Genomic DNA, 22,414 nt, shown 5'->3' on the forward strand with positions numbered 1-22,414 from the left:
TGATGTAGAATGGTATCTGCAAGTATTTGCAGACCTACAGATGCAAGTAACACTACCAGTAAAAGTTTACCTTGATTCCCAGAGTGGACTTGCTATCCTGTGTTCAGAGACCAATACGCAGCGCACTAGAGTCTTAAGGTTACGTTTAGAATTTGTAAAGAAACTAATTGCTGATGAAATGGTTGTATTTAAATATGTTCCAGGTGACAATCAAATTGCGGACATTTTTACTAAAGCACTTCCAAAGGTTACACATGAAAAACATGTATAAAGTATGCTTTATGTTTTTGTTCCACAATGATGAACCGCAGGGGAAATGTTGAATGGTTTCTTTAAATGTAAAGGTTCATCATTGTTCCACTCCATGTGTATGTCTTTAAGGGGCCAGAGCAAACTAACGAGACCCAGCTTTACAGCTGTGAAACATAGCAGGTGCTGCTGAGTTGTATTTGATTAAGGTGTGTCAGCATCTGGGTAGAGTATATAAGGAGCAGCACCTAGCTCTCCCATTACCCTGGGGGATGGGTTGGTGGTTGGGTCATGTTTGTTGATGTATTTAGTGTAAATGGAGTTTTTGTTTTTCTTATTAAAACCTTCTTTAAGTTATTTTTGAGTCCTTTCTTTTTAATGCATGATCTCCCCAGCAAGCTCTCTGCAGCGTCACTATACTGCAAAAAGCCAACATCGGGTGGCACTGTGGGTTAAACCACGGAGCCTAGGACTTGCCGATCAGGTCGGCGGTTCGAATCCCCGCGACGGGGTGAGCTCCCATTGCTCGGTCCCTGCTCCTGCCAACCTAGCAGTTTGAAAGCACGTCAAAGTGCAAGTAGATAAATAGGTACCGCTCCGGCGGAAAGGTAAACGGCATTTCCGTGCGTTGCTCTGGTTCGCCAGAAGCGGTTTAGTCATACTGGACACATGACCCAGAAGCTGTACGCCGGCTCCCTCGGCCAATAAAGCGAGCTGAGCGCTGCAACCCCCGAGTCGGCAACGACTGGACCTAATGGTCAGGGGTCCCTTTACCCTTTACCTTTACACATGCTCTCTGTATACTATTGTCAACTGTATTAGGAACCAAAGATGCAAATTGTGGCCAGAAGCTTCCCAAACTAGTTTTTGAAAATCCATATTAAATGGAGGCGTATTTTGATATTCATATACAATTAAAGGGCCAGGCTTGGGCCCCGAGAGATTGTGCTTTTAATTCATTCACAGCTATGGACGTTTTGATGAGATTCTATCCATTTTCCCATCTGTAAAATGGGAACAGCAGCCTAACCCCGAAGGGTGGAGTGAGGATGAACCATATAAGACTAACAACTAAAGGATTTGGCATATTAGCTTTCTACAAGGAGGGCACTGAGTTTGGTATGTTCCACCATTCATGGGCAAGGCTCTGGAAGTCTGGTGACATGAGAAACATGGAGCCAGTGCTTTGTTTTTAAAATGAGGCACATTATTCGTCCTCACACCCAGTGGCATAGCGTGGGTTGTCAGCACCCGGGGCAAGGCAAGTAATTTGCACCCCCTAACCCGTGGATTTGCGCCCCCTAACCCCCAGATGTTGCGCCCGGTGCAGCCCGCACCCCCCTGCACCCCCCACGCTACGCCACTGCTCACACCCAACCCCAGATTAGTGGAGGTTTGTTTTGCAAAAGACACTTTGGATGTGCTGAGGCACAGAGCCGATTCTTGGCAATTTAACTGCAAGGGATGCTTAAATTGCCTTCTGCATTTCTTACATCTCTAATTTAAATGTAAAGCCGATAGAAGTTTGGATGCCTTCCCTCAGGTGTGCATTGATTCCAAAAAGAACTCTCTTCTGTCTTCCGCCACACATTAAAAAGTGACAAATTCCAGATGAAGGCATTGTTGGTACGATTGATGAAAACAGCTTGATTCTGTTCCTACTTACTGAGCCTGGCGTCTCCAGATGACCCATTTATTGAGCATTCATCCTGATTTGCTTGCACAAAGCTTACACAATGGTGAGACTATGTCTGGTCTTCACTGAGCATTCATTCTGATTTATGGGGCACTTATATGACAATGAGCATTCATCTTGCTCTAGTTGCCCGTGCACCAGCGCAGCCCAATGTGTCACAAGAGGCTTGGAATGGAATGGAACCATTGTGTTGGCTGCGTCCTCCATTCCATGTCCATTGGGGATGAGAGGCCCTGTGGGCACTGACTCCTTGCAAATCTCACTCCTCTCAGTACAGTGGAACCTCGGGTTACATACGCTTCAGGTTACATACGCTTCAGGTTACATACGCTTCAGGTTACAGACTCCGCTAACTCAGAAATAGTACCTCGGGTTAAGAACTTTGCTTCAGGATGAGAACAGAAATCGTGCTCTGGCAATGCGGAGGCAGCGGGAGGCCCCATTAGCTAAAGTGGTGCTTCAGGTTAAGAACAGTTTCAGGTTAAGAACGGACCTCCGGAACGAATTAAGTACGTAACCAGAGGTACCACTATATGTGAACTGTGCTATCATCTCAAGAAAGATTCTAAGAATGCCTCCAATCTTAGTATAGAAAAACAAAGGCTGGCACGCTCTCCCACTTTGCAATCTCTTTCTTTTCATTGTAGTGACCAACAAAAACAGAACTACACATTTATCGTGGGAAACCAGATAGATTCCCTCAAGGGACGGTCACTTTCTTCCCAACACTCAAATTTCAACATTTCTTGCTGACAAAAAGGGAAATCCCTCGCAGCTGGAATATTCATTGCCGTTTTGAGTACAGTGGTACCTCGGGTTACATACGCTTCAGGTTACAGACTCCGCTAACCCAGAAATAGTACCTCGGGTTAAGAACTTTGCCTCAGGATGAGAATAGAAATCGTGCTCCGGCGGCGCAGCGGCAGGCCCCATTAGCTAAAGTGGTGCTTCAGGTTAAGAACAGTTTCAAGTTAAGAACAGACCTCCAGAACGAATTAAGTACTTAATCCGAGGTAGCACTCTATCTGTGTTCTCTATGCTTGCCTGAGACTTGCAGGCACCTATTGAACAGCGCCTGTTACATCACTCATGGTGAATGACATCACTTTCCCCTCTGTGTCTGCACCTTTTGTGATGCTGTTACAGGAAATGTATGTATTTTAACAAGTTTGTTAGACATTAACTGTTTCCTTGGTGTACCTGTCAGCTGCAAAACTGTTCTTGAAAAAAACACTTTCTAATTACATTTAGGCTACAACCATAAAACCCTAAAACATGGGAGTAAACCCCAATGAATTTAATCAGCTTATTTCTGTGTACCGAGCTGCCTTTGGCTTCACCTATAAAGTGAAGCATGGTCAAAAGGATTTCAAGTAATGCTATAGCTCATTAACCAGACTGAAGAAATTGGGGGGGGGGGGAGGAGAGAATAAAATTCAGACCTGCACAAGTAGGCAGTAACAAATTAATTGCTCTGAATCACTGACTTTATAGATAAAAGGCAAAATTATTAGTTAATTGATTAAGTGTACACTGGGGGGTGATTAAGGATTACATTTCTCTGTGAATTACAATTTGTTAGCCACCTTGAGTCTCTTCGGAGGTAGAGGTGGGATTTATCCAATAAATAAATGCAAGCACCAAAGAAATGAACATCAAATAAGCCCTTTTCTTTTGCAGCAATAAGCAGCCATTTTGTGAAGGGGGGGGTGAACCTTTTTTTTTGAAGGCTGTGCAGCTCTTTGATATTTGTTTAAAAGTTACAAACAGGAGTACAGTTAATGCATTTGGCGGGCAGCGGTGTTCGTTGTCTAGAAAGCCCCTATCATTGCCACATAGCTCTTGAAAGGAAGGAGACCCATGTATTCTGCCCAGACTGTGTTAAGTGGAGTAGATGAGCCAAATGTGCCTTCCTTACATATTTTATATGTTGATTGTGTAACACACCGTTTCCTAAAGAACAGCTAGAGACTGCCTGGCAGTGGCTCTCGCCTTCTGCATTATCTGGTGTCATTAATGACTTTACTTTGTCCTCTGAATCTCCATTTAAGGGAGACATGTGGTGCTGGGAATTAATTGTCCTTCTTATGTTAATGCATCATGGAGATGACTAATTCTGGCTGCAGCAGTACACAGGGATAATTAAAGCAGCAGCTGAATAAGGCTGAAGTTGACCTGTGGATATAATGATTGATGATAGTCCATCATCAGGGACTTGAAAATCCTCCTGTTTCTGCTGTTTGTCTCGATTGCAAAAACAGGGAAATTATCAAACACCTGGCGATCCGACGTGAACTGCTCTCAGCTCAGTGCTTCGCAAAATACAGGGGGGGGGGTCAATTCCAGATGACCTGTTTATTGAGCATTCGCCCCAATTCGTTGGCACTAAGTTTGCAGGGTTAGACCATGCCAGCTGTTGTTTTTTACTGAGCATTTGTTCAGATGTGTTTGCAAGGAGGTTGCGTGATGCTACATCAAGTCACTGCCATCCCACACCTTCCTGTATGTTTTCTTCATTGCTTTCCTTGCTGCAAAACATCCAGTTTGCAGAAGTGAGTTTCTTGCCCAAAAGCACCAAATCGCCTTTAATTGTGGAACCTGAATTTGGTGGTACAGTGGTACCTCGGGTTACATACGCTTCAGGTTACAGACTCCGCTAACCCAGAAATAGTACCTCGGGTTAAGAACTTTGCTTCAGGATGAGAGCAGAAATCGTGCTCCGGCGGCGCGGCGGCAGCAGGAGGCCCCATTAGCTAAAGTGGTGTTTCAGGTTAAGAACAATTTCAGGTTAAGAATGGACCTCCGGAACGAATTAAGTACCGTATTTTTCGCTCTATATGACACACCAGACCATGAGACGCACCTAGTTTTTGGAGGAGGAAAACAACAACAAAAAATATTCTCAATCTCAGAAGCCAGAACAGCAAGAGGGATCGCTGCGCAGTGAAAGCAGCGATCCCTCTTGCTGTTCTGGCTTCTGGGATAGCTGTGCAGCCTGCATTCGCTCCATAAGACGCGCACACATTTCCCCTTACTTTTTAGGAGGGGAAAAGTGAGTCTTAAAGAGCAAAAAATACGGTACTTAACTCAAGGTACCACTGTATCTGACTGAATCTCACCTCAAAATAGCAGCAGTCTGGAAGTGCTCAGTGACCGGAATTGTATGAGTTTCATCTGTGAGCTGTGTGTGAAAACTCATTATTTGCCTCTGGATATCCTTTCCAACTCCTATGATTTGGGAAGGCTTTTGCCACCTAAATTACTGTGCCACAAACTATTGTCTCATCATGGGTGAGTATGCCTGAGCAGCAACCAATGCACATTATTGCACAACAAATGGGCTTTCTATATATCAGGAAGTTGTTGCTGGCTTGCCGTTTTGTTTTTTAAAGCTCTTTGACAAGGCATACTCTTGGTCTCCAGGAATACTGGAGGTTTGTTCTCTACCATCACACATCTGCAGAGTTAACAGTGTGTATTTTTCAAAGCTGGAAACAAATGGCACTGCTGTAGGCAGTTACCAGCCTAATATGCCCTTTGCGTTTGCTGTTTGCCTACATTATCAGTGTGGCATAAGAAGCACCCATGCAAAAGTAGCAGCCAAACTGCTAAAGCAGGGCTGGAGAACCTGTGGCCTTCCCAGATGTTGCTGAACTGCAACCCCCACCATCCCTAACCATTGACTATGCTGCCTCGGACTTATAGGAGGTCAGCTACATCTGGAAGGCCACCCTGGTCTATGTAGTACAGTGGTACCTCGGGTTACATACGCTTCAGATTACTGACTCCGCTAACCCAGAAATAGTACCTCGGGTTAAGAACTTTGCTTCAGGATGAGAACAGAAATCGTGCTCTGGCAGCGCGGCAGCAGCAGGAGCCCCAATTAGCTAAAGTGGTGCTTCAGGTTAAGAACAGTTTCAGGTTAAGTACGGACCTCCGGAACGAATTAAGTACTTAACCTGAGGTACCACTGTACTTTACAATGTATGAAAAGCCAGGCTCCTGCCTTGACGGACTAACCAACTGGAAATCAGCACAAAAACTACATTTCTAGAATAGTATTAGCTTCCAATCCACCCAGTGATAGGATTCAGATGCACAGTGGTCGACGGAGGAAGAGGAAGATAAATGGGGAACAGCATAAAGGAGAGAAGAATATGTGATTATTTCAATTCTGCATCCCTCAACCTCATTGCACTCTGAGGTTATGCCAAAGGCTTCACAGGAAACCGTTAGCCACCAAATGCACACACATGCAACAAGAAATTAACCAGCCCTAAATTCTTCTGCTCCAGGACTACAGAGGATTTCTCACAACCAGTGAGCCCTTCTATTCTATAGCTGCTTCTTACTACAAAGATGCAAGCGTATGGTCCAGAACAGTAACTTTGTCCCAACTCACAACCAACAATGCTAACCAAAGTTAGTACAAACCAATTCAGGAAAAGGCAGGGGGTTAAGAAACACTGAAGCGAAATGCAACCCAAGAGGCAGGGTACTAGGGCAAGGCAGGAAGCAAAGTTTGAGCAACAGGGCGAGCAGAGCTTGAACAAGGGACAATTTCCAAGTGTTGACATATTGATGGATGGGTGGATGAATTATATTTCTACGACGCTTTTCATTCAAATTGAATCCCTAAGCAGCTTACAGACAATAAATAACAATAATGTGACAGAGCATAATGGAAGATCAGAAATGCAGCATAAATCATATAGAATAATTAGCAATCAGTGAAACAATGACAATCTATAAAGCACTGAGTATCAAAATTAAAGCAAAAGCCATACACTCTCCACAGCCCCATGGCTCATAACAGAAACTACCGTATAGTTATTGCGAGAGGTGCTTTGTCTCTCGGCTGCTTGGGACATGGCAAATCTGTCAGAAAGAAAGAAGTCGTGCCACTGACAATGAGAGACAAAGTGGCTGGTGGTCCACACACTATCATTCCAGCATTAGTCTGCCCACGTCTAAACCACAATCCTAGGAAGTGGTCTTCTGCCAAGGTCAGACCTCTGGGGTCCATTTCTCCCTGTACTATCTACACCAGTAGTTCTCAAACATTTTTTTTTTCTGGGCTACACTTTCAGACTAAAAAATTGCTCACGCCACACCATTTTTTAATTGATTATTTATTTATTTATTTATTTATTTATATAATATTGCATACCGCCCTATACCCATAGATCTCAGCAGTTCGCAAACATAAACATTAACTACACAGGAAAACAAAAAGAAACAACTCCTAGCAGGGTGCTTGATTTAGAACATAGAACACAACTACAGTACTTTATAATATGACCCACAAAGCATAAAGCAATGCAGCTACATAAAATCATCAATCATTCCCAAAATCTAATTATAAACGAGCCTCTTATGTATGCAGCTTAAATACATATACAAAACTGTGGCAATGCTTCTATTCTTCTACTTAGTGTATGTGTGGGGTCTTGTGTCAGCGTCACTTGTGTGGGTTCTCTTACTATTCGCTTCTTGTATTTCCTTGGTGGGGAGAGAGGTTGGGGGTGGCCTAGGGTGAGGTTGGTTGTCTTTGGCTGGCTGTTGTGAGATTTGTTTTTGTGTGTGCATGGGATATGTGTGTGTGTGTTTTATCAGGTTTGCCAGTTTGATTCGTATGCCGTCAGCCGATTCTTGTTGTCGTCTTGTTGGGCTGTGTATGTGATAAAGGGGAACCATACCAGGGTGAAGGTGTCTTCTTCTATTTGTCCCCCTGTCGGTTTCAGTTTCTTTGGTTAGATAAGGCTGTTTCCCATAATATTTGATACCATTGGTCCCTGCTTACCCCTGACAGGTCTCGCCAGTGTCTGGTGGGTTATGAGCTCTTTGTGATGTGAGTGGGCATTGGTGGAATACTGGAAGGTACACATTCAGCTACAAACAGACTGGCAGTGCCCAACCCAAGAATTTAGATGGGGATCCCAACCTTGCCGCTTCAGGATCTAGAACCCGGCACCTTCTGCTTGCGAGGCAGGCGCTCTGCCACTGCGCCACGGCCCTTCCGTGGGCGCGTCTCCCCGCAGAGCGGTTAAAAGTTCCAGCCTCTGGCGGCTGACAGAGCCGCCCTCCGTACGGCAGGGGGAGCCCGACAGATTCCGACAGGCTCCGCCCCTCTGGCCGGCTGCGGGCTCTATGGCCAATCCGGCGACGCTCTGCCTCCGGCGGGCGGCGCCTCTGTGGTAGAGAGCCCGAGTAAAACCATCCTAACCCCACATCCGCCTCCCTCCCTCCCTCCCCTCCCTGCGCCCCGCCGCTTTGTACTGCTGAGGGAGGGAAGATGGCGGCGCGGGCGGGCTTCCAGGCGGTGGCTCCGAGCGGCGGCGGCGGCGGGGCCGGCCCCGGGGCGGGAGCGCTGGGCCCAGGGGCTGCCGGGCCTCCTGTGCGGATGGGCCCGGCCCCGGGGCAAGGAATGTATCGCTCTCCTCTGCCCGGCGCTGCATACCCGGTACCCGGCCCGGCCCGGCTGAGGGGAAGGCGAAGGGGGCGGGGCCTGGGGGCGGGGCGCCGAGGCGTCCGCGAGAGGCGAGGGAGGAGGCGGCGACGCTGCAGTGGGCGGGGCTTAGTGGTGGGCGGGGCTGGGAGAGGCTTTCTCTGGGAAGATGGAGGAGAGGAGCGAACGGGAAAAGAGCTGCTGGAAGAGGGGAGGATCCGGGGCATAAGATTTATTGGACCCAAAGGAGAAAGGAAAAATAAAAGCGGGGGGAGAATATGGGGGTGAGGCTTCAAGGGCCGGGAGGAAAGGAGGAGGGAAACCGGGGGTGCTGCGGGTTTAAGGATCAAGGGTTTAGGGCCGAGGGGGAGGGGAAAGGGGTGGTATTTAGGGCGATGAGGGGAGGGGAGGAAAATCCGGGTTCTCTGGCCTTAAATGGGGGATTTGCAGCCGGTACGTGGAAATGCATTTAAGGGAATCTTCTTGGGGAGGTTGGATTATGGTATTTTCATTTGTTTTATTTATAAGGTTTTGCATATTTTGGGGTTTTTATTGCATAAAAGTGAGGCATAAGGAAACGGAGAATTAGAAGTGCACCTGTTTTGAAAGCATAGAGAGAGTTAAAGCCGACAGAAATCCAGCTAGCCGATGTAAAGGTGCTTGGTTTTGGTTTTTTCAAATGAATAAATGAAAAATTCCGAAGGGGGAGGTGGGGTGTTCCAGAGATAGCGAGGCTAAAAGCAGGTTTGTGCAAGGAGCAGCAGGTACAAGCGATAAAGCTTGGCTTGGCTTGTACCGTTTCAGGGGGCAGGGAAGGGTTGCTTGTTTGAATGCTTCTCTGACCAGGAGAGAAACCTACCCCCGCCCCATGTCTACACACACATTTAAGCTTAATGCAATAATAGGGAAATGCCTGGATTCTTCTATGTGAGGTGCTAGATGCACTGCACACAAAATAATTCAGATGTTGGAGGCATAGCGAAACTTGCAAGTCTCCAGCTGCAGGCTGAAATGGCACAATCCAAGAAAAGCTGTACCACTTGATTCTGAAGAAGTGTGCATGCACACGAAAGCTCATACCTAGAACTAACTCAGTTGGTCTTTAAGGTGCTACTGGAAGAAAAAAATTTTATTTCCACTTGATTCTGTTGGGACCAACCGTGACAGATGAGATTAAGAAATACCTTTGATGGAACTGAAGGGAAATGTCTTAGGGTGTTTCACTAAAGGGAAGCGGTGATGTCCTGAGGCTCTTCCAAAGTCATGTTCCTCTGTGTTCTTTATTTTCCCAGCGCCCTGGCATGCTGCCTGGCAGCCGCATGAACCCTCAGGGACCTGCCATGGGACCTCCAGGGTATGGCGGGAGCCCTTCAGTCCGGCCAGGGATGGCTCAGTCGGGAATGGACCAGTCTCGCAAAAGGCCAGCCCCTCAGCAGATCCAGCAAGTTCAGCAACAGTCAGTTCAGAACCGTAACCACAAGTAAGAGAACCCTCTTCTTTCAAAAGCCTCGTGGCAATGAAGAGCACAAATGCCATGCTCTTTAAGCTAAAAAACTTCAGCATCTTTGGGCTGATGTTGGCTGTTATTTTAAGTTCCAAAAACGGTTTACTTGAAAAATAGGGAGAGGAGAAGCCTCAGGAAGACAATTTAAACTCTGAAATCACTATTGATATAACTAGGAGGAAAGGAGATGTAACTGCAGACTCGCTGACAGCCATGTATTTATGGGAGCTTCCTGCACTCAACATTCCTTTCCTGTACCCTCAATCTGTGATTCCCACATAAGTCATGGTCAGATATTAGCATGGGATACTGTGTGGGTGCATTGTGGTTTGTGCAGATCAGGTGTTACTGTTTTGAGATTCGGAAGAGCCCAGAGCGAGCAAGCCAAGTGGTGTTCTCTGATACTTGCATATACTGGTGCTCTCGATATGATAAGCTTCTTTAGGCTGCAGATGTGAAATAATTTTACCTATATTAAGATCTCCACCGCAGATTGCAGCCGTGTGCATACTTACTAAGGAGCATGTCCCTCTGAACTCAGTGGAACTTACTTCTGAGTGCATATGCCTAGGATCATGCTGTGATTCCTAGACACTGGCGTTCAGCTTCATTTAGAAAGTTTCTTTTTTGGAAAAAAATATTGATTTTATTGATTTTTCACTGAAAAAGCTTTACAAATTTTAACATAAACGGTAAGTTACCTTATCCATTGACCTTTTAGAAATTTTCATTATTTTTTTAAAAAAACAGATGACTTTGATTTCCTTGGCGCCTAACAAAGCTCTAGCATAGTAGGAAGTATCCTTTATGTATTTTGTTTGCATTTTTATTTAAAAGGATCAAATAGTAGATATGATTCAGTAACATATCCAATCTACAAGGTACTGCTAAGCCAAGGGTTCGGACTTACCACCCTAACAATTTTGTTTTTACATAGTGCCAAGAAAAAGAAGATGGCGGATAAGATTCTACCTCAGCGGGTGAGTGAGGCTTCAAGCGCTTTGAGGTCTTGTCACAGTTTCAGGGAGCCAGGCCAGTCCTGACTGATAATGCTTGTGCTCTGTTCTAGATCCGGGAGCTAGTGCCAGAGTCTCAGGCGTACATGGATTTGTTGGCGTTTGAGAGGAAGCTGGACCAGACCATCATGAGGAAGCGGTTGGATATCCAGGAGGCCTTGAAGCGGCCCATTAAGGTAACAAGAGGAGAGTCCCCATAAGAAACGCCGATCTTTCCTACAGCAATAGAAAATAAAGTCAACATGCCCAGTACAGACATAGCAATTATATTGCTGTCTGGGGCACAGTTACAGGCTTCTCTAAATAGGAATTCTCAAGTGTGCATTTGCGATTAGAAACGTACAGTGGTACCTCGGTTTTTGAACATCTCGGAAGTCAAACTTTTCGACCGCCAAAAACCTAGAAGTAAATGCTTCTGTTTTCAAACGTGCCTCGGAAGTCGAACGGCTTCCACTGAGTTTTTTTTTATTTTCTCCATTAAATTTGCAGACCACCCTTTGTGCCTCGATTTTTGAATGTTTCGGAACTCGGAGCAGTCTTCTGGAACAGGTTACGTTCAAAAACCGAGGTGCCACTGTATTCACTTCCTGTCTATCGCAAACCACACCTGCTAAGATGGTTAGAGTTGCTTTCAAACCAAAGTCCCATCTACAGTTCAAGTGCTGAAATGAATTAAGCCAGGAGACCCTGCAAAGCAAATGGAAGAAGGCCGTGGGTAGTCGCTTCTCCTGTAGTAGCTTAATCAAAGGTTATGAACTGAGACCTGACGTCTTCTGCAGGTGCTGACTGATACAGAAGAAATCACACTGCTCTCTGATGGCACAGTTTAAGTTAGCTGCTGCTTCCTCGCTCATTCTGCAGCTATCTCAGATACAGAGATGAGCATTAGCAGCTGTGCAGACCCCTTTTCGTTTTTGGGTGTCCAGTTGGTTCCTGGGGGTTGAAGAAGTGTTAAATATTAACGGTTATTGGTTCTCACTTTCACAACTAATGCGCACTGGGTGCTGCTCCTTTTTAGCAAAAGCGGAAGCTGCGCATCTTTATCTCTAACACCTTCAACCCAGCCAAGTCTGATGCAGAGGATGGAGAAGGCACCGTGGCCTCCTGGGAGCTCCGAGTGGAAGGACGTCTGCTAGAAGATGTGAGTGAGGGCTACATTTGTCATCTCCACTTAGGGCTGCAGAGAGTTTGCAAATGTATCATTGCTGAGTTCCTAGTGCCTGGTGTTCTTTAAACTAGACATGGTGGAGAGCAGCTAAACCTAGCCTGTAGCCAGTCCTGAAAGTTGGCTTCTGCCGATGCTTGAAATAAGTGTTACGTCACAACCAAAATGCGGGGTTTGCAAGAAGTGGCGTGTGACTCATCTCCAGCCTGGAATCACACAATTTCTCATACTTTACATAGCTGCACTGTGAGATAATTCTTTGGTTTGTATTCAGGAACATCAAGTGCTGATTGCAAGCAGCAAAACAGATTGGTTGAACAGATTCAGATTGTATACTCTTTGGTTCAACAGTGGAGATCTCTAATTTCATTCAGGCCATATTAATTCAGATCTGAAATTTCATTCAGACCATATTCCTAATCTGTCTTAATCTTACAGTTCTTAAGGTCTATCTTTTCGATGGTCAGGTGTATTAATTTCACAGCTTTAAAAACTTAAGAGAACTTCCAGGTTTTTTAAAAGGGGTGGGGGGAGACCATGAAGCTAACATAAGCCTAACCCTTGCAAGTGACAACACTTCAATAAGCCCCAAATAAGACCTTAGATAAAGGATACTACGCTGAGGAGGGGTGGATGCAATACAGTACTAGAGAGGACATTGCTCTTGGCTCTGTGGAAGGCATTTGACAGGTCACAGATAGCAACCTTTCATATCTTTACTTGAGAGATGATTCACGGTTCCTGTTAGTTTCTCAGGCTTGACTGCTCTGTGTAACTGGTTGCTGCGATCCGGGATCTGCTGGTCTCATTCTCTCTTTTCCCTCCTCCCCTTTCATCAGTCTGCTCTCTCAAAGTATGATGCTACCAAACAGAAGAGGAAGTTCTCATCCTTCTTTAAGTCTCTGGTGATTGAGCTGGACAAGGACCTCTATGGCCCTGATAATCACCTGGTGGAGGTAAGATGCTTCTCATGGGTGGGTGTGGGTGTTTCAGGACACGGGTGGTGCTGTGGTCTAAACCACCAAGCCTCTTCGGCTTGCTGATCGGAAGATCGGCAGTTCGAATCCCCGCGACAGGGTGAGCTCCCGTTGCTCTGACCCAGCTCCTGCCAACCTAGCAGTTCGAAAGCATGCCAGTGCAAGTAGATAGATAGGCTGTGGCGGGAAGGTAAACGGCGTTTCCATGAGCTCTGGTTTCCATCACAGTGTCCCATTGTGCCAGAAGCAGTTTAGTCCTGCTGGCCAGATGACCTGGAAAGCTGTCTGTAGACAAACGCCAGCTCCCTCATCCTGAAAGCAAGATGAGTACCGCACCCCATAGTCGCCTTTGACTGGACTTAACCGTCCAGGCGTCCTTTACCTTTAACCTATATGTTTGTTATATCGGTTAACCCCAATAGCTTCCTAAACCAATATATGTTCTCAACCCAATTATGGCATGTAAGGAATATGGAAGCCACAGTAACGGAGAATCAAGTGCAAAGGTCTAGAATGGCTTCCAGTGCAGCATACTGCTCTTTATGCAGTGGCATTTCACTTTGTTGCTGAATGCCTGTCTCTTTCTTTCCCCGCCACCTCACCTGTCCTGTTTTCCCCCTCTCCCCCCACCTTTAGTGGCATAGGACTGCTACCACCCAGGAAACTGACGGTTTCCAGGTGAAAAGACCTGGCGATGTGAATGTGCGTTGTACTGTCCTCTTGATGCTGGATTACCAGGTAGGCAAAAGCTCCTTCATGACAGGGCCAGCTGAGATGGGGCCCGAGGGGAGAGGAAATGCCAGGTAGTAGGGGAGGGAAGCTGAGAAAAAGTTCACCAATGGCAACCAAGACATCCCTTTGGTTTTATATAGCATATGAGCAGACAAATCTAAAAAGCCCGGGACCCAAATTCTCACAGCTCTCTAATAATATGGGCAGCTAACACCAGTAAAATTACAGTAAAAACAATGGGAGGGGCAATTTAAAATACAGGTTAAAATGCAATTTAAAATGCAGCCTCGTTTTAAAAGTAGCCCATAGATCAAAACCATAAGGGGAGGGAAACATAAGGGTCAGACTGAGTCCAAACCAAAAGATAGGCAGAACAGCTCTGTCTTGCAGGCCCTGCGGAAAGATGTCAAGTTCCACAGGGCCCTAGTCTCTTGTGACAGAGCGTTCCGCCAAGTCGGGGCCAGTACTGAAAAGGCCCTGGCCCTAGTTGAGCAGCTATGGTGGCTCATTTACCAGACGTAATGTATTTAACGGTAACTCCAGATGTGTATACTGGGTTCTGACCAAACCAAGCTTCCTAGACCCGTGTACAATCTGAAACCAAAGGGGTGCATTGGTTGCTAGATGTGAAATACATTGGCATTATTTTCAGCTCTTCAGCCCCACTAAGAACGTTTGTGTTTATCAGCCAACAACTGCTCTGTCAATAGTCACTGTAATGATTTCTACATTTGATCTTTAATGCAATTATCAGAATCAGGTATTTCTTGTGTTTCATTTTCCTCTGACTTCACCTCTAGCTACCCATGTGTATAGATGTACCTGATAACTTCTAAACTCAGAGGTTTTACTACAGCCAAGGGGTATATAAATGTTGTTGAATAAATAAGATAGCATCCCATCCTTCTGATATATTGGCTTCTGGGCCATGGAAGCTTCTGTTATAATTTTTGAGTCTATAAGGTTGCCACAGTTTTCTTAGGCTTTTTTTTTTCTACGACTGATTTGCACAGCTGCCCCTCTGGAAAGAGTTAGGAGGGATATCAGCAACTGTGGTAAAATTGTAACTAGACCGTCTTTTGGACCTCGTGTTCCCACGGACACTTTTTTATCACAAAATTGCTTCAATTCTCTTTCCTGACGTGAGTTTGTGTAGTAAAAGTGATGATTAAAATAATGAGTGTTTTCTCTCCACCAAATGGTCACAGGGAATTTTTTTTCTCCCCCTCAGAAGTTGAGGGGTGGTGGTTGTTGGTTTTTTTTTACAATTTTTAGGCAAGGCAAATAAGAAAGCTGTGCTCTTGCCCTTTTGAGACTTTGCTTTTCCTTTGCAGCCTCCTCAGTTCAAACTGGACCCACGTTTGGCTCGCCTCTTGGGCATCCACACCCAGACCCGCCCAGTGATTATCCAGGCCCTGTGGCAATACATCAAGACTCACAAGCTGCAGGACCCTCACGAACGGGAGTACGTCATTTGTGACAAGTACCTCCAGCAGGTAAAAGCTATGAGGCCAGGCAGCGGCTCTTTCGGGGGTATCGTAAGAGCTGGGCCCGTCTGAGCTGCTTGGCCTTCCCTTTCGACCTGCAGATATTTGAATCTCAGCGAATGAAGTTCTCGGAGATCCCTCAGCGGTTGCATGCTTTGCTTATGCCTCCAGAACCGATCATCATCAACCATGTCATCAGGTAAGGCGCAAGTGGGGCTTGGCGTGGGAATCTTAGCCAGGCAGGCTGCAGGACTGTCACCGGGGGGGGGGGGGGGGTGAAATGACATAAGCGAAAAAAACGACCACGCTGGAACAAACTTTCTACTTTCAGTAGTGATTCTTGCTTCAAGTTGTACTTTAAGGTGCATATCATTTTCACATTTCCAAAACATCCATGCTTTAAAGTAGAAGCAGAAATCAGCCTATGGAAAATTGGAAGCTCTGGGCAGACTGGATTTTTCGAAGTAGAGAAATGCTACCTAAAAATGTTCTTTGCCTAAGGTGGTTAATGTAGAGGTGATGTAAGCTGTGGACCTTCAGATGGTTGTTATTATTATTATAAAATTATTACTTCCTGATATTTAATTTTACTGTTTGCTATTATATTCTTATAGGTTGTGAAATGTTGCTTTATTTGATATAAGTTGTTTATTTTAAAGTTATTGTGACTTTTTTGTGTTGGGTCAGATTGTTATTATTAATGTTTGATGTTTTATTATGTTTTAAAGGTGTTGGAAGCTGCCCAGAGTGGCTGGGCCAACTCAGCCAGATGGGCGGGTATAAATAATAAAAGTGTTGTTGTGTGTCCCACCCCCATCTGACTGGGTTGCCCCAACCACTCTGAGCGGCTTACAAGAAATATAAAAGCCTAATAAAACATCTAACACTGCGAAACTTCCCTATACAGGGCTGCCTTCAGATGTCTTCTAAAAGTGGTGTAGTTCTTTAACTCCTTGACAACTGATGGAGGGCATTCCACAGGGCTGGGGCTACTAACATGAAGGCCCTCTGCCTGGTTCCCTGTAACTTCTTGCAGTGAGGTTACTGAACTACAACTTCCATCATCCCTGGCCATGCAGGCTGAGGTTGATGGGAGTTGTAGTTCGACAATTCCTGAACAAGGCTACTGATTGTCCGTCCCAGCTTGATGGTTCATTTCCCCAGTTATCTCTGTCGGTGATTTGGGAGAGTTCTGCTGAACCCATACTCTTCTCTCTCTCGTCTTGCTTCTCCAGCGTCGATCCAAATGATCAGAAGAAAACTGCTTGCTATGACATTGATGTGGAAGTGGATGACACTTTGAAAACCCAAATGAATTCTTTCCTGCTCTCCACAGCCAGTCAGCAGGAGATAGCTGCACTGGATAACAAGGTGGGAGCGAGTCTCTGAAAAGTCGTCTTTGCACTGTGCAAAAGACTCTTGCCTTGATCTCTGTGATGTCCAAGAAGGGACAGCTCCTCCTGCGTCATGTCCAGTTGTGAGCTTTTAAAGTTGTTGTTCTGTAGCCGTGTAGATTAAACCTTTGGGGTCATAAAAATCCATTGAAACGGCAAACATTACGCAACTCTGTTGGGGTGGGGAAATGGGGCAAAAAGAAGAAGAAAACTTTAAAATGCTTGGTGATTTAGAGAAGGCACCAGCAATTGGCAGTCCTGGTTTCTTCCATGACTGTGTGTTGATGTCATTCATTGGATTGCAACCTTGAGGTTCGAACAGACAGCTTCTCCCCATTGCCTTTAGAGTAAGCCCGGATTTAAGTTGTGCGCATTCAGCTTACGCCTTACGCGCTTGGCAAACAAAAACAAAAAATTTAGAAAGGGGGCAGATGTCCACCGACCATTGCACCCAGTGCCGTTTTGGCTTTAGGCGTGATCCCTTCAATGTAACCCCTGTATAAGTTGAGGGCTTTGTGTATTTCTGAATACTTTGGTTATGTAGGGTAGGGGTGGTAGACCCAGTGTGGTGTGTGGGACACCAGCCGCCACCCTCCTGCAGATTTTAGGCACGAGAACAGCCTCCTAAGGGAGCTAGTAGGCTTTTCCCAATTTCAATGTAGGGATGATTTGGGGGGGTCATAGTTTGGGCAAGGGGGAGCTCTAACCTTGCAGGTGCACACACGTACACTGAAAACGGTCCCTCTGACCACAACAAGGCTTGAAAGCAGTTTTCTATTGAAAGGCTGTTTTTAAGCCTAATTGCTGTGTGTAAATTTTGTGGGAGAGAAGGCTTCTCCAGCTGCAAGCGCCTCAAAGAACATAGGCACCGTTCTGGCAGCTTGGCCTGAAAACTCCCAAAATGATTGCTTGCAGTGGAAGAACGAGTGTCTGTGTACATGAGAGAGTATGATTTGATCAGGCCCATTTTGACTGCACCCACTGTTTGTTTTTTGGTCCCCGCCACCATTGGCTAATGCAGCCTCCAGAGAGAATTGTGGCCTATGGACCCATAAAAGTTCCCCAGCGTGAGAGCCAGTGTTGTGTAGTGGTTAAGAGCGGTGGACTCGTAATCTGGGGAACCGGGTTTGCGTCTCCGCTCCTCCACATGCAGCTGCTGGGAGACCTTGGGCTAGTCACACTTCTCTGAAGTCTCTTAGCCTCACTCACCTCACAGAGTGTTTGTTGTGGGGGAGGAAGGGAAAGGAGATTGTTAGGCGCTTTGAGACTCCTTAAAGGGGAGAGAAAGGTGGGATATCAAGTGCAAACTCTTCTTCCTCCCTATCCCTCCTCTAAGGCCTGTAGATGTGAGCTGCACATTGCACTGGCTCACGTGACTCCCCAAATGGTCTTTTCTGACCAAAAGGGAGCACAGAATACTCTGACCCAGGCCCCCTTCCCTTGTGTATTTTCACTGTATCCCTACAAAAATACATGCCACCTACTCTTACGCAGGTGTATGGCGAAACTACCTATTTCGTCTTGCAAACGGACAGCTTCTTGATGAGCATATGGCCATTCAGCAGCTCAGCATCTTGCAAAAAGGGTTCAATGGCAACTGATGTCTGGGAGATGTTGTTTTCCATGGTCTCTCAGGTCATCTGTAGCAGCCTTGGAGTCTAACCTGGGTTTTCCCAGCTTCCTGGCCTGCAGTCAGCCTTTCAGAGCCTCTGGGACAGCTGCCCAGTCACTGTCATTAAAGGATGAAACAAAGCAGATTCCTGGCTGGTAGGATTCAGGCTCTGGGGCAACTGCTGAAGGATCCACCACTTTTAACCAGGACAGGGGGTGGGACTTGTAGGGATGGTGCATATGGAGAGAGCCTTGACACAATTGGGTCAGCTATAAAATATCCCAGCCTACTGCATACTTGCAAGCATATTTACTCAGAATAAGCCCCATTGAGTTTTTAACGGGACTTACTACCACCTTGGGATCCCAGTCCTGATGCCATTTCAGTTCTGCCTTTTGACGCTCTGGAGTTTTTCATACACATTTAAGCTTTCTCTGCTTGGAATTGATGGCTGGGAATTTTTTTTATTCGCTTAATTAATACAGCTGCTACTAGATCTGTATGAACCCCTTCATAAATTTGATCCCGTTTGCTGAATTGAGAGAGAAGGGGGACCCTGAGTTGGGATTACAGTTGCCTTGTTCTGAAACCATGCAACAAACCAAATGAGTGTACGGATAAAATGGCACAAATTTACAGGAAGGAAGAGGAAAAACTTGCCACAGCAGAGTAGAGGACTTAGACGGTGGCCAAGAAGAGAGGTATAATGTGTGTTCTTGCTTCTAAATATGTTCTGTGTTAAAAAAAAATGAGGAGTGAAAATGTGCCCCAGGATACATTGGAAGCTGCAGACCTTCTTCAGGTGCATTCTGGTAGCAGGTGGCATTTCAGCACAGTGCTGTTGCATCCCTTTTCCCAGCGTTTGCGTTTTCTCCCATCTCAGATCCACGAGACCATAGAAACAATCAACCAGCTGAAGACCCAGCGGGAATTCATGCTGAGCTTTGCCAGAGACCCCCAGGGCTTCATCAACGACTGGCTGCAGTCCCAGTGCCGGGACCTGAAGGTGAGAAGCCTCAAAGGAGTGTTCGGACACAGATCACCACCTGACGTTGTTTGGGCTGGCCACACTGCATTTCCAGTTGAAAGGGGTTAAAATTTAGAATCCTTGTTGGGCCTTTCAAGGGAGGGCTTCCGGCTTAGCTCATGCATGAATGGATGCATTAAAAGGAGTCTCCCTCTCCCTTTCCCTATGCTCCCTCCAGGCTATGACTGATGTTGTCGGGAACCCAGAAGAGGAGCGCCGAGCTGAGTTTTACTTCCAGCCATGGGCTCAGGAGGCCGTGTGCAGATACTTCTACTCTAAGGTAAACTGGCTCGTCCCCTGCGATCCCTTCCAAACAGTGAGTTGGACAGTCTCCCATATCATGGAGAGTCACCTACTCAGTTTGGGCACGATACTTTAGTCCTGGTTGCCCAGGCACCCCAGAGGCTCTTGGCCTTTCAAGGCCCTGCCAGCCATGAGCATATTTAACTTGGAGCCAATCATACAGTGGTGCCTCGCAAGACGAAAAGAATCCGTTCTGTGATTCTCTTCGTCTAGCGGTTTTTTCGTCTTGCGAAGCAAGCCCATTGACGGATTAGCGCTATTAGCGGCTTTTAGCGGCTTATCTGCTGATCGGATCAGCTGATAAGCGGCTTAGCGGCTTAGAAAAGGGGGGGGAGGGGAAAAAACCAGCAGGAACTCACAAGACATTGTCGTCTTGCGAAGCAAGCCCATAGGAGATTCGTTTTGCGAAGCACCTCCAAAACGGAAAACTCTTTCATCTAGCGAGTTTTCCGTCTTGCGAGGCATTCGTCTTGCGGGGTACCACTGTATTTAAGAGCAACACACAGCAAATTAATAAAGGATAATTTTCCATATTCCTTCAGGTTTATATTTTGTCCTGTGCAGTTCAGAGCCTAACCCAGTCTGTGTATGGAATAATCACCAAAACGCCCAAAAAAGATGTTTCACATTTCAAATCGTGAGATTTAAAAATTGGAGGTGCGGGCATGGCACACAAAAGAACTTAAGAGTTCACATTTCTGTGAAGGGAAGAGCACTGTATACAAACCTGTGGTCCTTGGTTGAAGGGTTGTATGTAAATTTAATAAGTTAAAGAAAGAAGGAGTACCTATTGAGCCAGGACTATAGCAGGGGTAGCCAACATGGTGACCTCCAGGTGGTTTGGACTACAATTCCCATCAGCCCCAGCTGGTGGGCTGCAAGGGCAGGTCTGCTGAGAGTCGTCGTCAAATGACATTTGGTCCCCCATCCCTGCTATAAAATGTCGCTGGTGTGGCATCTGCTGCTAGCTCCTCCTGTCTGGAAACATCAGAAACTGGACAACACCCGCTCTTTCTGCATGTGTGCTAAAACTCTGGTTTCGGCTTCTCTCACAGGTTCAGCAGAGACGGCAGGAGCTGGAGCAGGCCCTGGGAATCCGCAACACATAGGCAGGCCTGCCTCTCCCAAGCCAGCAGGTCTTAACGGCTAACCAAACACTGCAGGGATTCACTGCTCAGGCCTATACAATTCCCACTTCAGCACAGAACCCACCGTTCCTCTCCCGACATCTCTTTCCGCTGCTCCGGTCCCCTCCCTCGGGGGGAGGAGGGGATGGTGTCAGGCCACAGGTCTTGTATCTCAGCTTGGCCTCCTTCCTCGATTGTTGCCTTTGGAGCCCCAGGGCTCTCCTGTCCTGGCTCTAGCTGAAGCTCTTCCACGCTTGGAACAGCTTCAGTTCAGAGCCTTGCAAGCTCAGGACCTCCTTGCCAGTCCCTAGGAACTCTCCCCCCCCCCCAATTCCACCCCCAAAGCTGTGTCTGCACATCAGCTTTGTACCTGAGCAGATGGATACAGGCCTGGGCCTGTTCAGCTTCTTGTAGGGCGAGAGGAGAGGAGCAGGAGGGTGTCACTGCAGCAAATTCCATATGCCTTTCAGGGTCTGAGGGATGTTGTGCAAATTCATCTGTTCTGAAACAGCCGGAGCTCCCTCTGGCTTTTTCCCTGGGAGCTGCGACGCAGCAAAGTTGGCAAGGAGTCTGCAGGGTCACAACACTTGCATCTGTCTTAACTTCATGCTGGTGTTTTGCTTTTTGTTTTCGAATGGGATAGCTGGCGGAGATGCCCAGATACAGTCTTGGTTCCACAGTGGTCATCCCAATCGTTGCCCCCCTCCCCAGTGGGGGCATCTCGCCCCTACGTCCATCTGAATTCCTAAACGCTGCTTCTTCCCCCCACCCCACCCCGCAACTCTCTAGATCCACAGAACTTGGCGGAAGGGCACCTTCCCAGTTAGGGTTGCTTTCCTAATGCCTTCCTCACGTAATATGGCACAGAGCAGGTTTCTGGAGCGAATTAACAGGGTGCGGAACTGACGGAGCGGGGAGAGATGGCAGGCAGGTTTTCATGACCTGGGAGCCACTCACTTCTGACATGTGGTTGTTTGGGGCTGGAAGGTTGGTCCCAGGCCCCTGCTGTAGGGTTTTTTTTTGGGGGGGGAATGGAGCTGCATCTTTCTGCAGACTGGTTTTTGGGACTGTAATGCAGCTGGACAGGTCCCAGCTGCTTGTACTCTTATGACACTAGCTGCAAAAAAATTAAAAATCAAGTTACTGACAAGCCCCTCTTCCTCATCCACCTCCTGGAATGAGGCTAGGGGCCGCTTTGAATTCAGGAGTCCGGGTGGCCCTATTCCCTTGTGTATGCGTCCACGTTCAGAGAGTGAGAGGCTCTATCCTTCTTGTCTCGTCTTTGCCATATGAAAGACCACCTCGCCCTTTTTACCTACCTCCCCGTCCACCACCAAACCCCGCTTTGTGGTACCAGGGATTAGAACCCCGGTGCCTTAACGTAGCTGCCGCAGGCTCTCAGGGCAAGTATAGATGAAGGAAGCTCAGAGACTGACTGGCTCGGCAAAGTGTAGCTGCTTTTAACTGCTCCCTATTATGCTTTTGTGTTTTGTGGCTCTCTCTTTCTTCTCTCCCTTCTCCCTCCCCGTGGACCAAATCTTTTTTCTTTTCTTTTTTGTACTGTATCCTTTTAGATGTCACCTTCTTCTAATAAAAACTGCCTCTAAACGATGGTGCTCTGCATCCTTTTTTGTGCTGCACTGCCGACTTTTTTTGTATGCCGGGTGGAGAGGTTGA

At 46.7% G+C, this 22,414-nt stretch overlaps 1 protein-coding gene across 3 annotated transcripts; it reads left to right on the forward strand.

Annotated features, from left to right (window-relative positions):
• The first annotated feature begins 8,225 nt into the window (after nucleotides 1–8,225).
• On the forward strand, nucleotides 8,226–22,348 carry SMARCD1 (SWI/SNF related BAF chromatin remodeling complex subunit D1). 3 transcript variants are annotated; one of them, XM_083490161.1, is made up of 13 exons: nucleotides 8,226–8,408; nucleotides 9,686–9,873; nucleotides 10,835–10,877; nucleotides 10,967–11,089; nucleotides 11,932–12,054; nucleotides 12,918–13,034; nucleotides 13,692–13,793; nucleotides 15,122–15,283; nucleotides 15,376–15,473; nucleotides 16,510–16,645; nucleotides 19,164–19,286; nucleotides 19,486–19,587; nucleotides 20,666–22,348. In XM_083490161.1, the coding sequence occupies exons 1-13, from the start codon at nucleotides 8,241–8,243 to the stop codon at nucleotides 20,717–20,719; spliced, it is 1,539 nt and encodes a 512-aa protein (XP_083346287.1). In that variant the 5' UTR covers nucleotides 8,226–8,240; the 3' UTR covers nucleotides 20,720–22,348. The 3 variants fall into 3 exon arrangements, with proteins under 3 accessions (XP_083346287.1, XP_083346289.1, XP_083346288.1); XM_083490163.1 differs by lacking the exon at nucleotides 8,226–8,408 and adding an exon at nucleotides 8,523–8,677; XM_083490162.1 differs by lacking the exon at nucleotides 8,226–8,408 and adding an exon at nucleotides 8,814–8,846.
• Nucleotides 22,349–22,414: the final 66 nt, after the last annotated feature.

This window comes from Podarcis liolepis (assembly GCF_965112155.1).
Source record: "Podarcis liolepis genome assembly, chromosome: 2".
NCBI lineage: Eukaryota > Metazoa > Chordata > Lepidosauria > Squamata > Lacertidae > Podarcis > Podarcis liolepis.

Bases quoted from the DNA above. Each gene is read 5' to 3' on its own strand.
- SMARCD1 (XM_083490161.1), top strand. From the start codon at position 8,241: ATGGCGGCGCGGGCGGGCTTCCAGGCGGTGGCTCCGAGCGGCGGCGGC. The intron at 19,287-19,485 runs GTGAGAAGCCTC...TGCTCCCTCCAG, and splicing joins CCCAGTGCCGGGACCTGAAG to GCTATGACTGATGTTGTCGG. The intron at 19,588-20,665 runs GTAAACTGGCTC...CTTCTCTCACAG, and splicing joins GCAGATACTTCTACTCTAAG to GTTCAGCAGAGACGGCAGGA.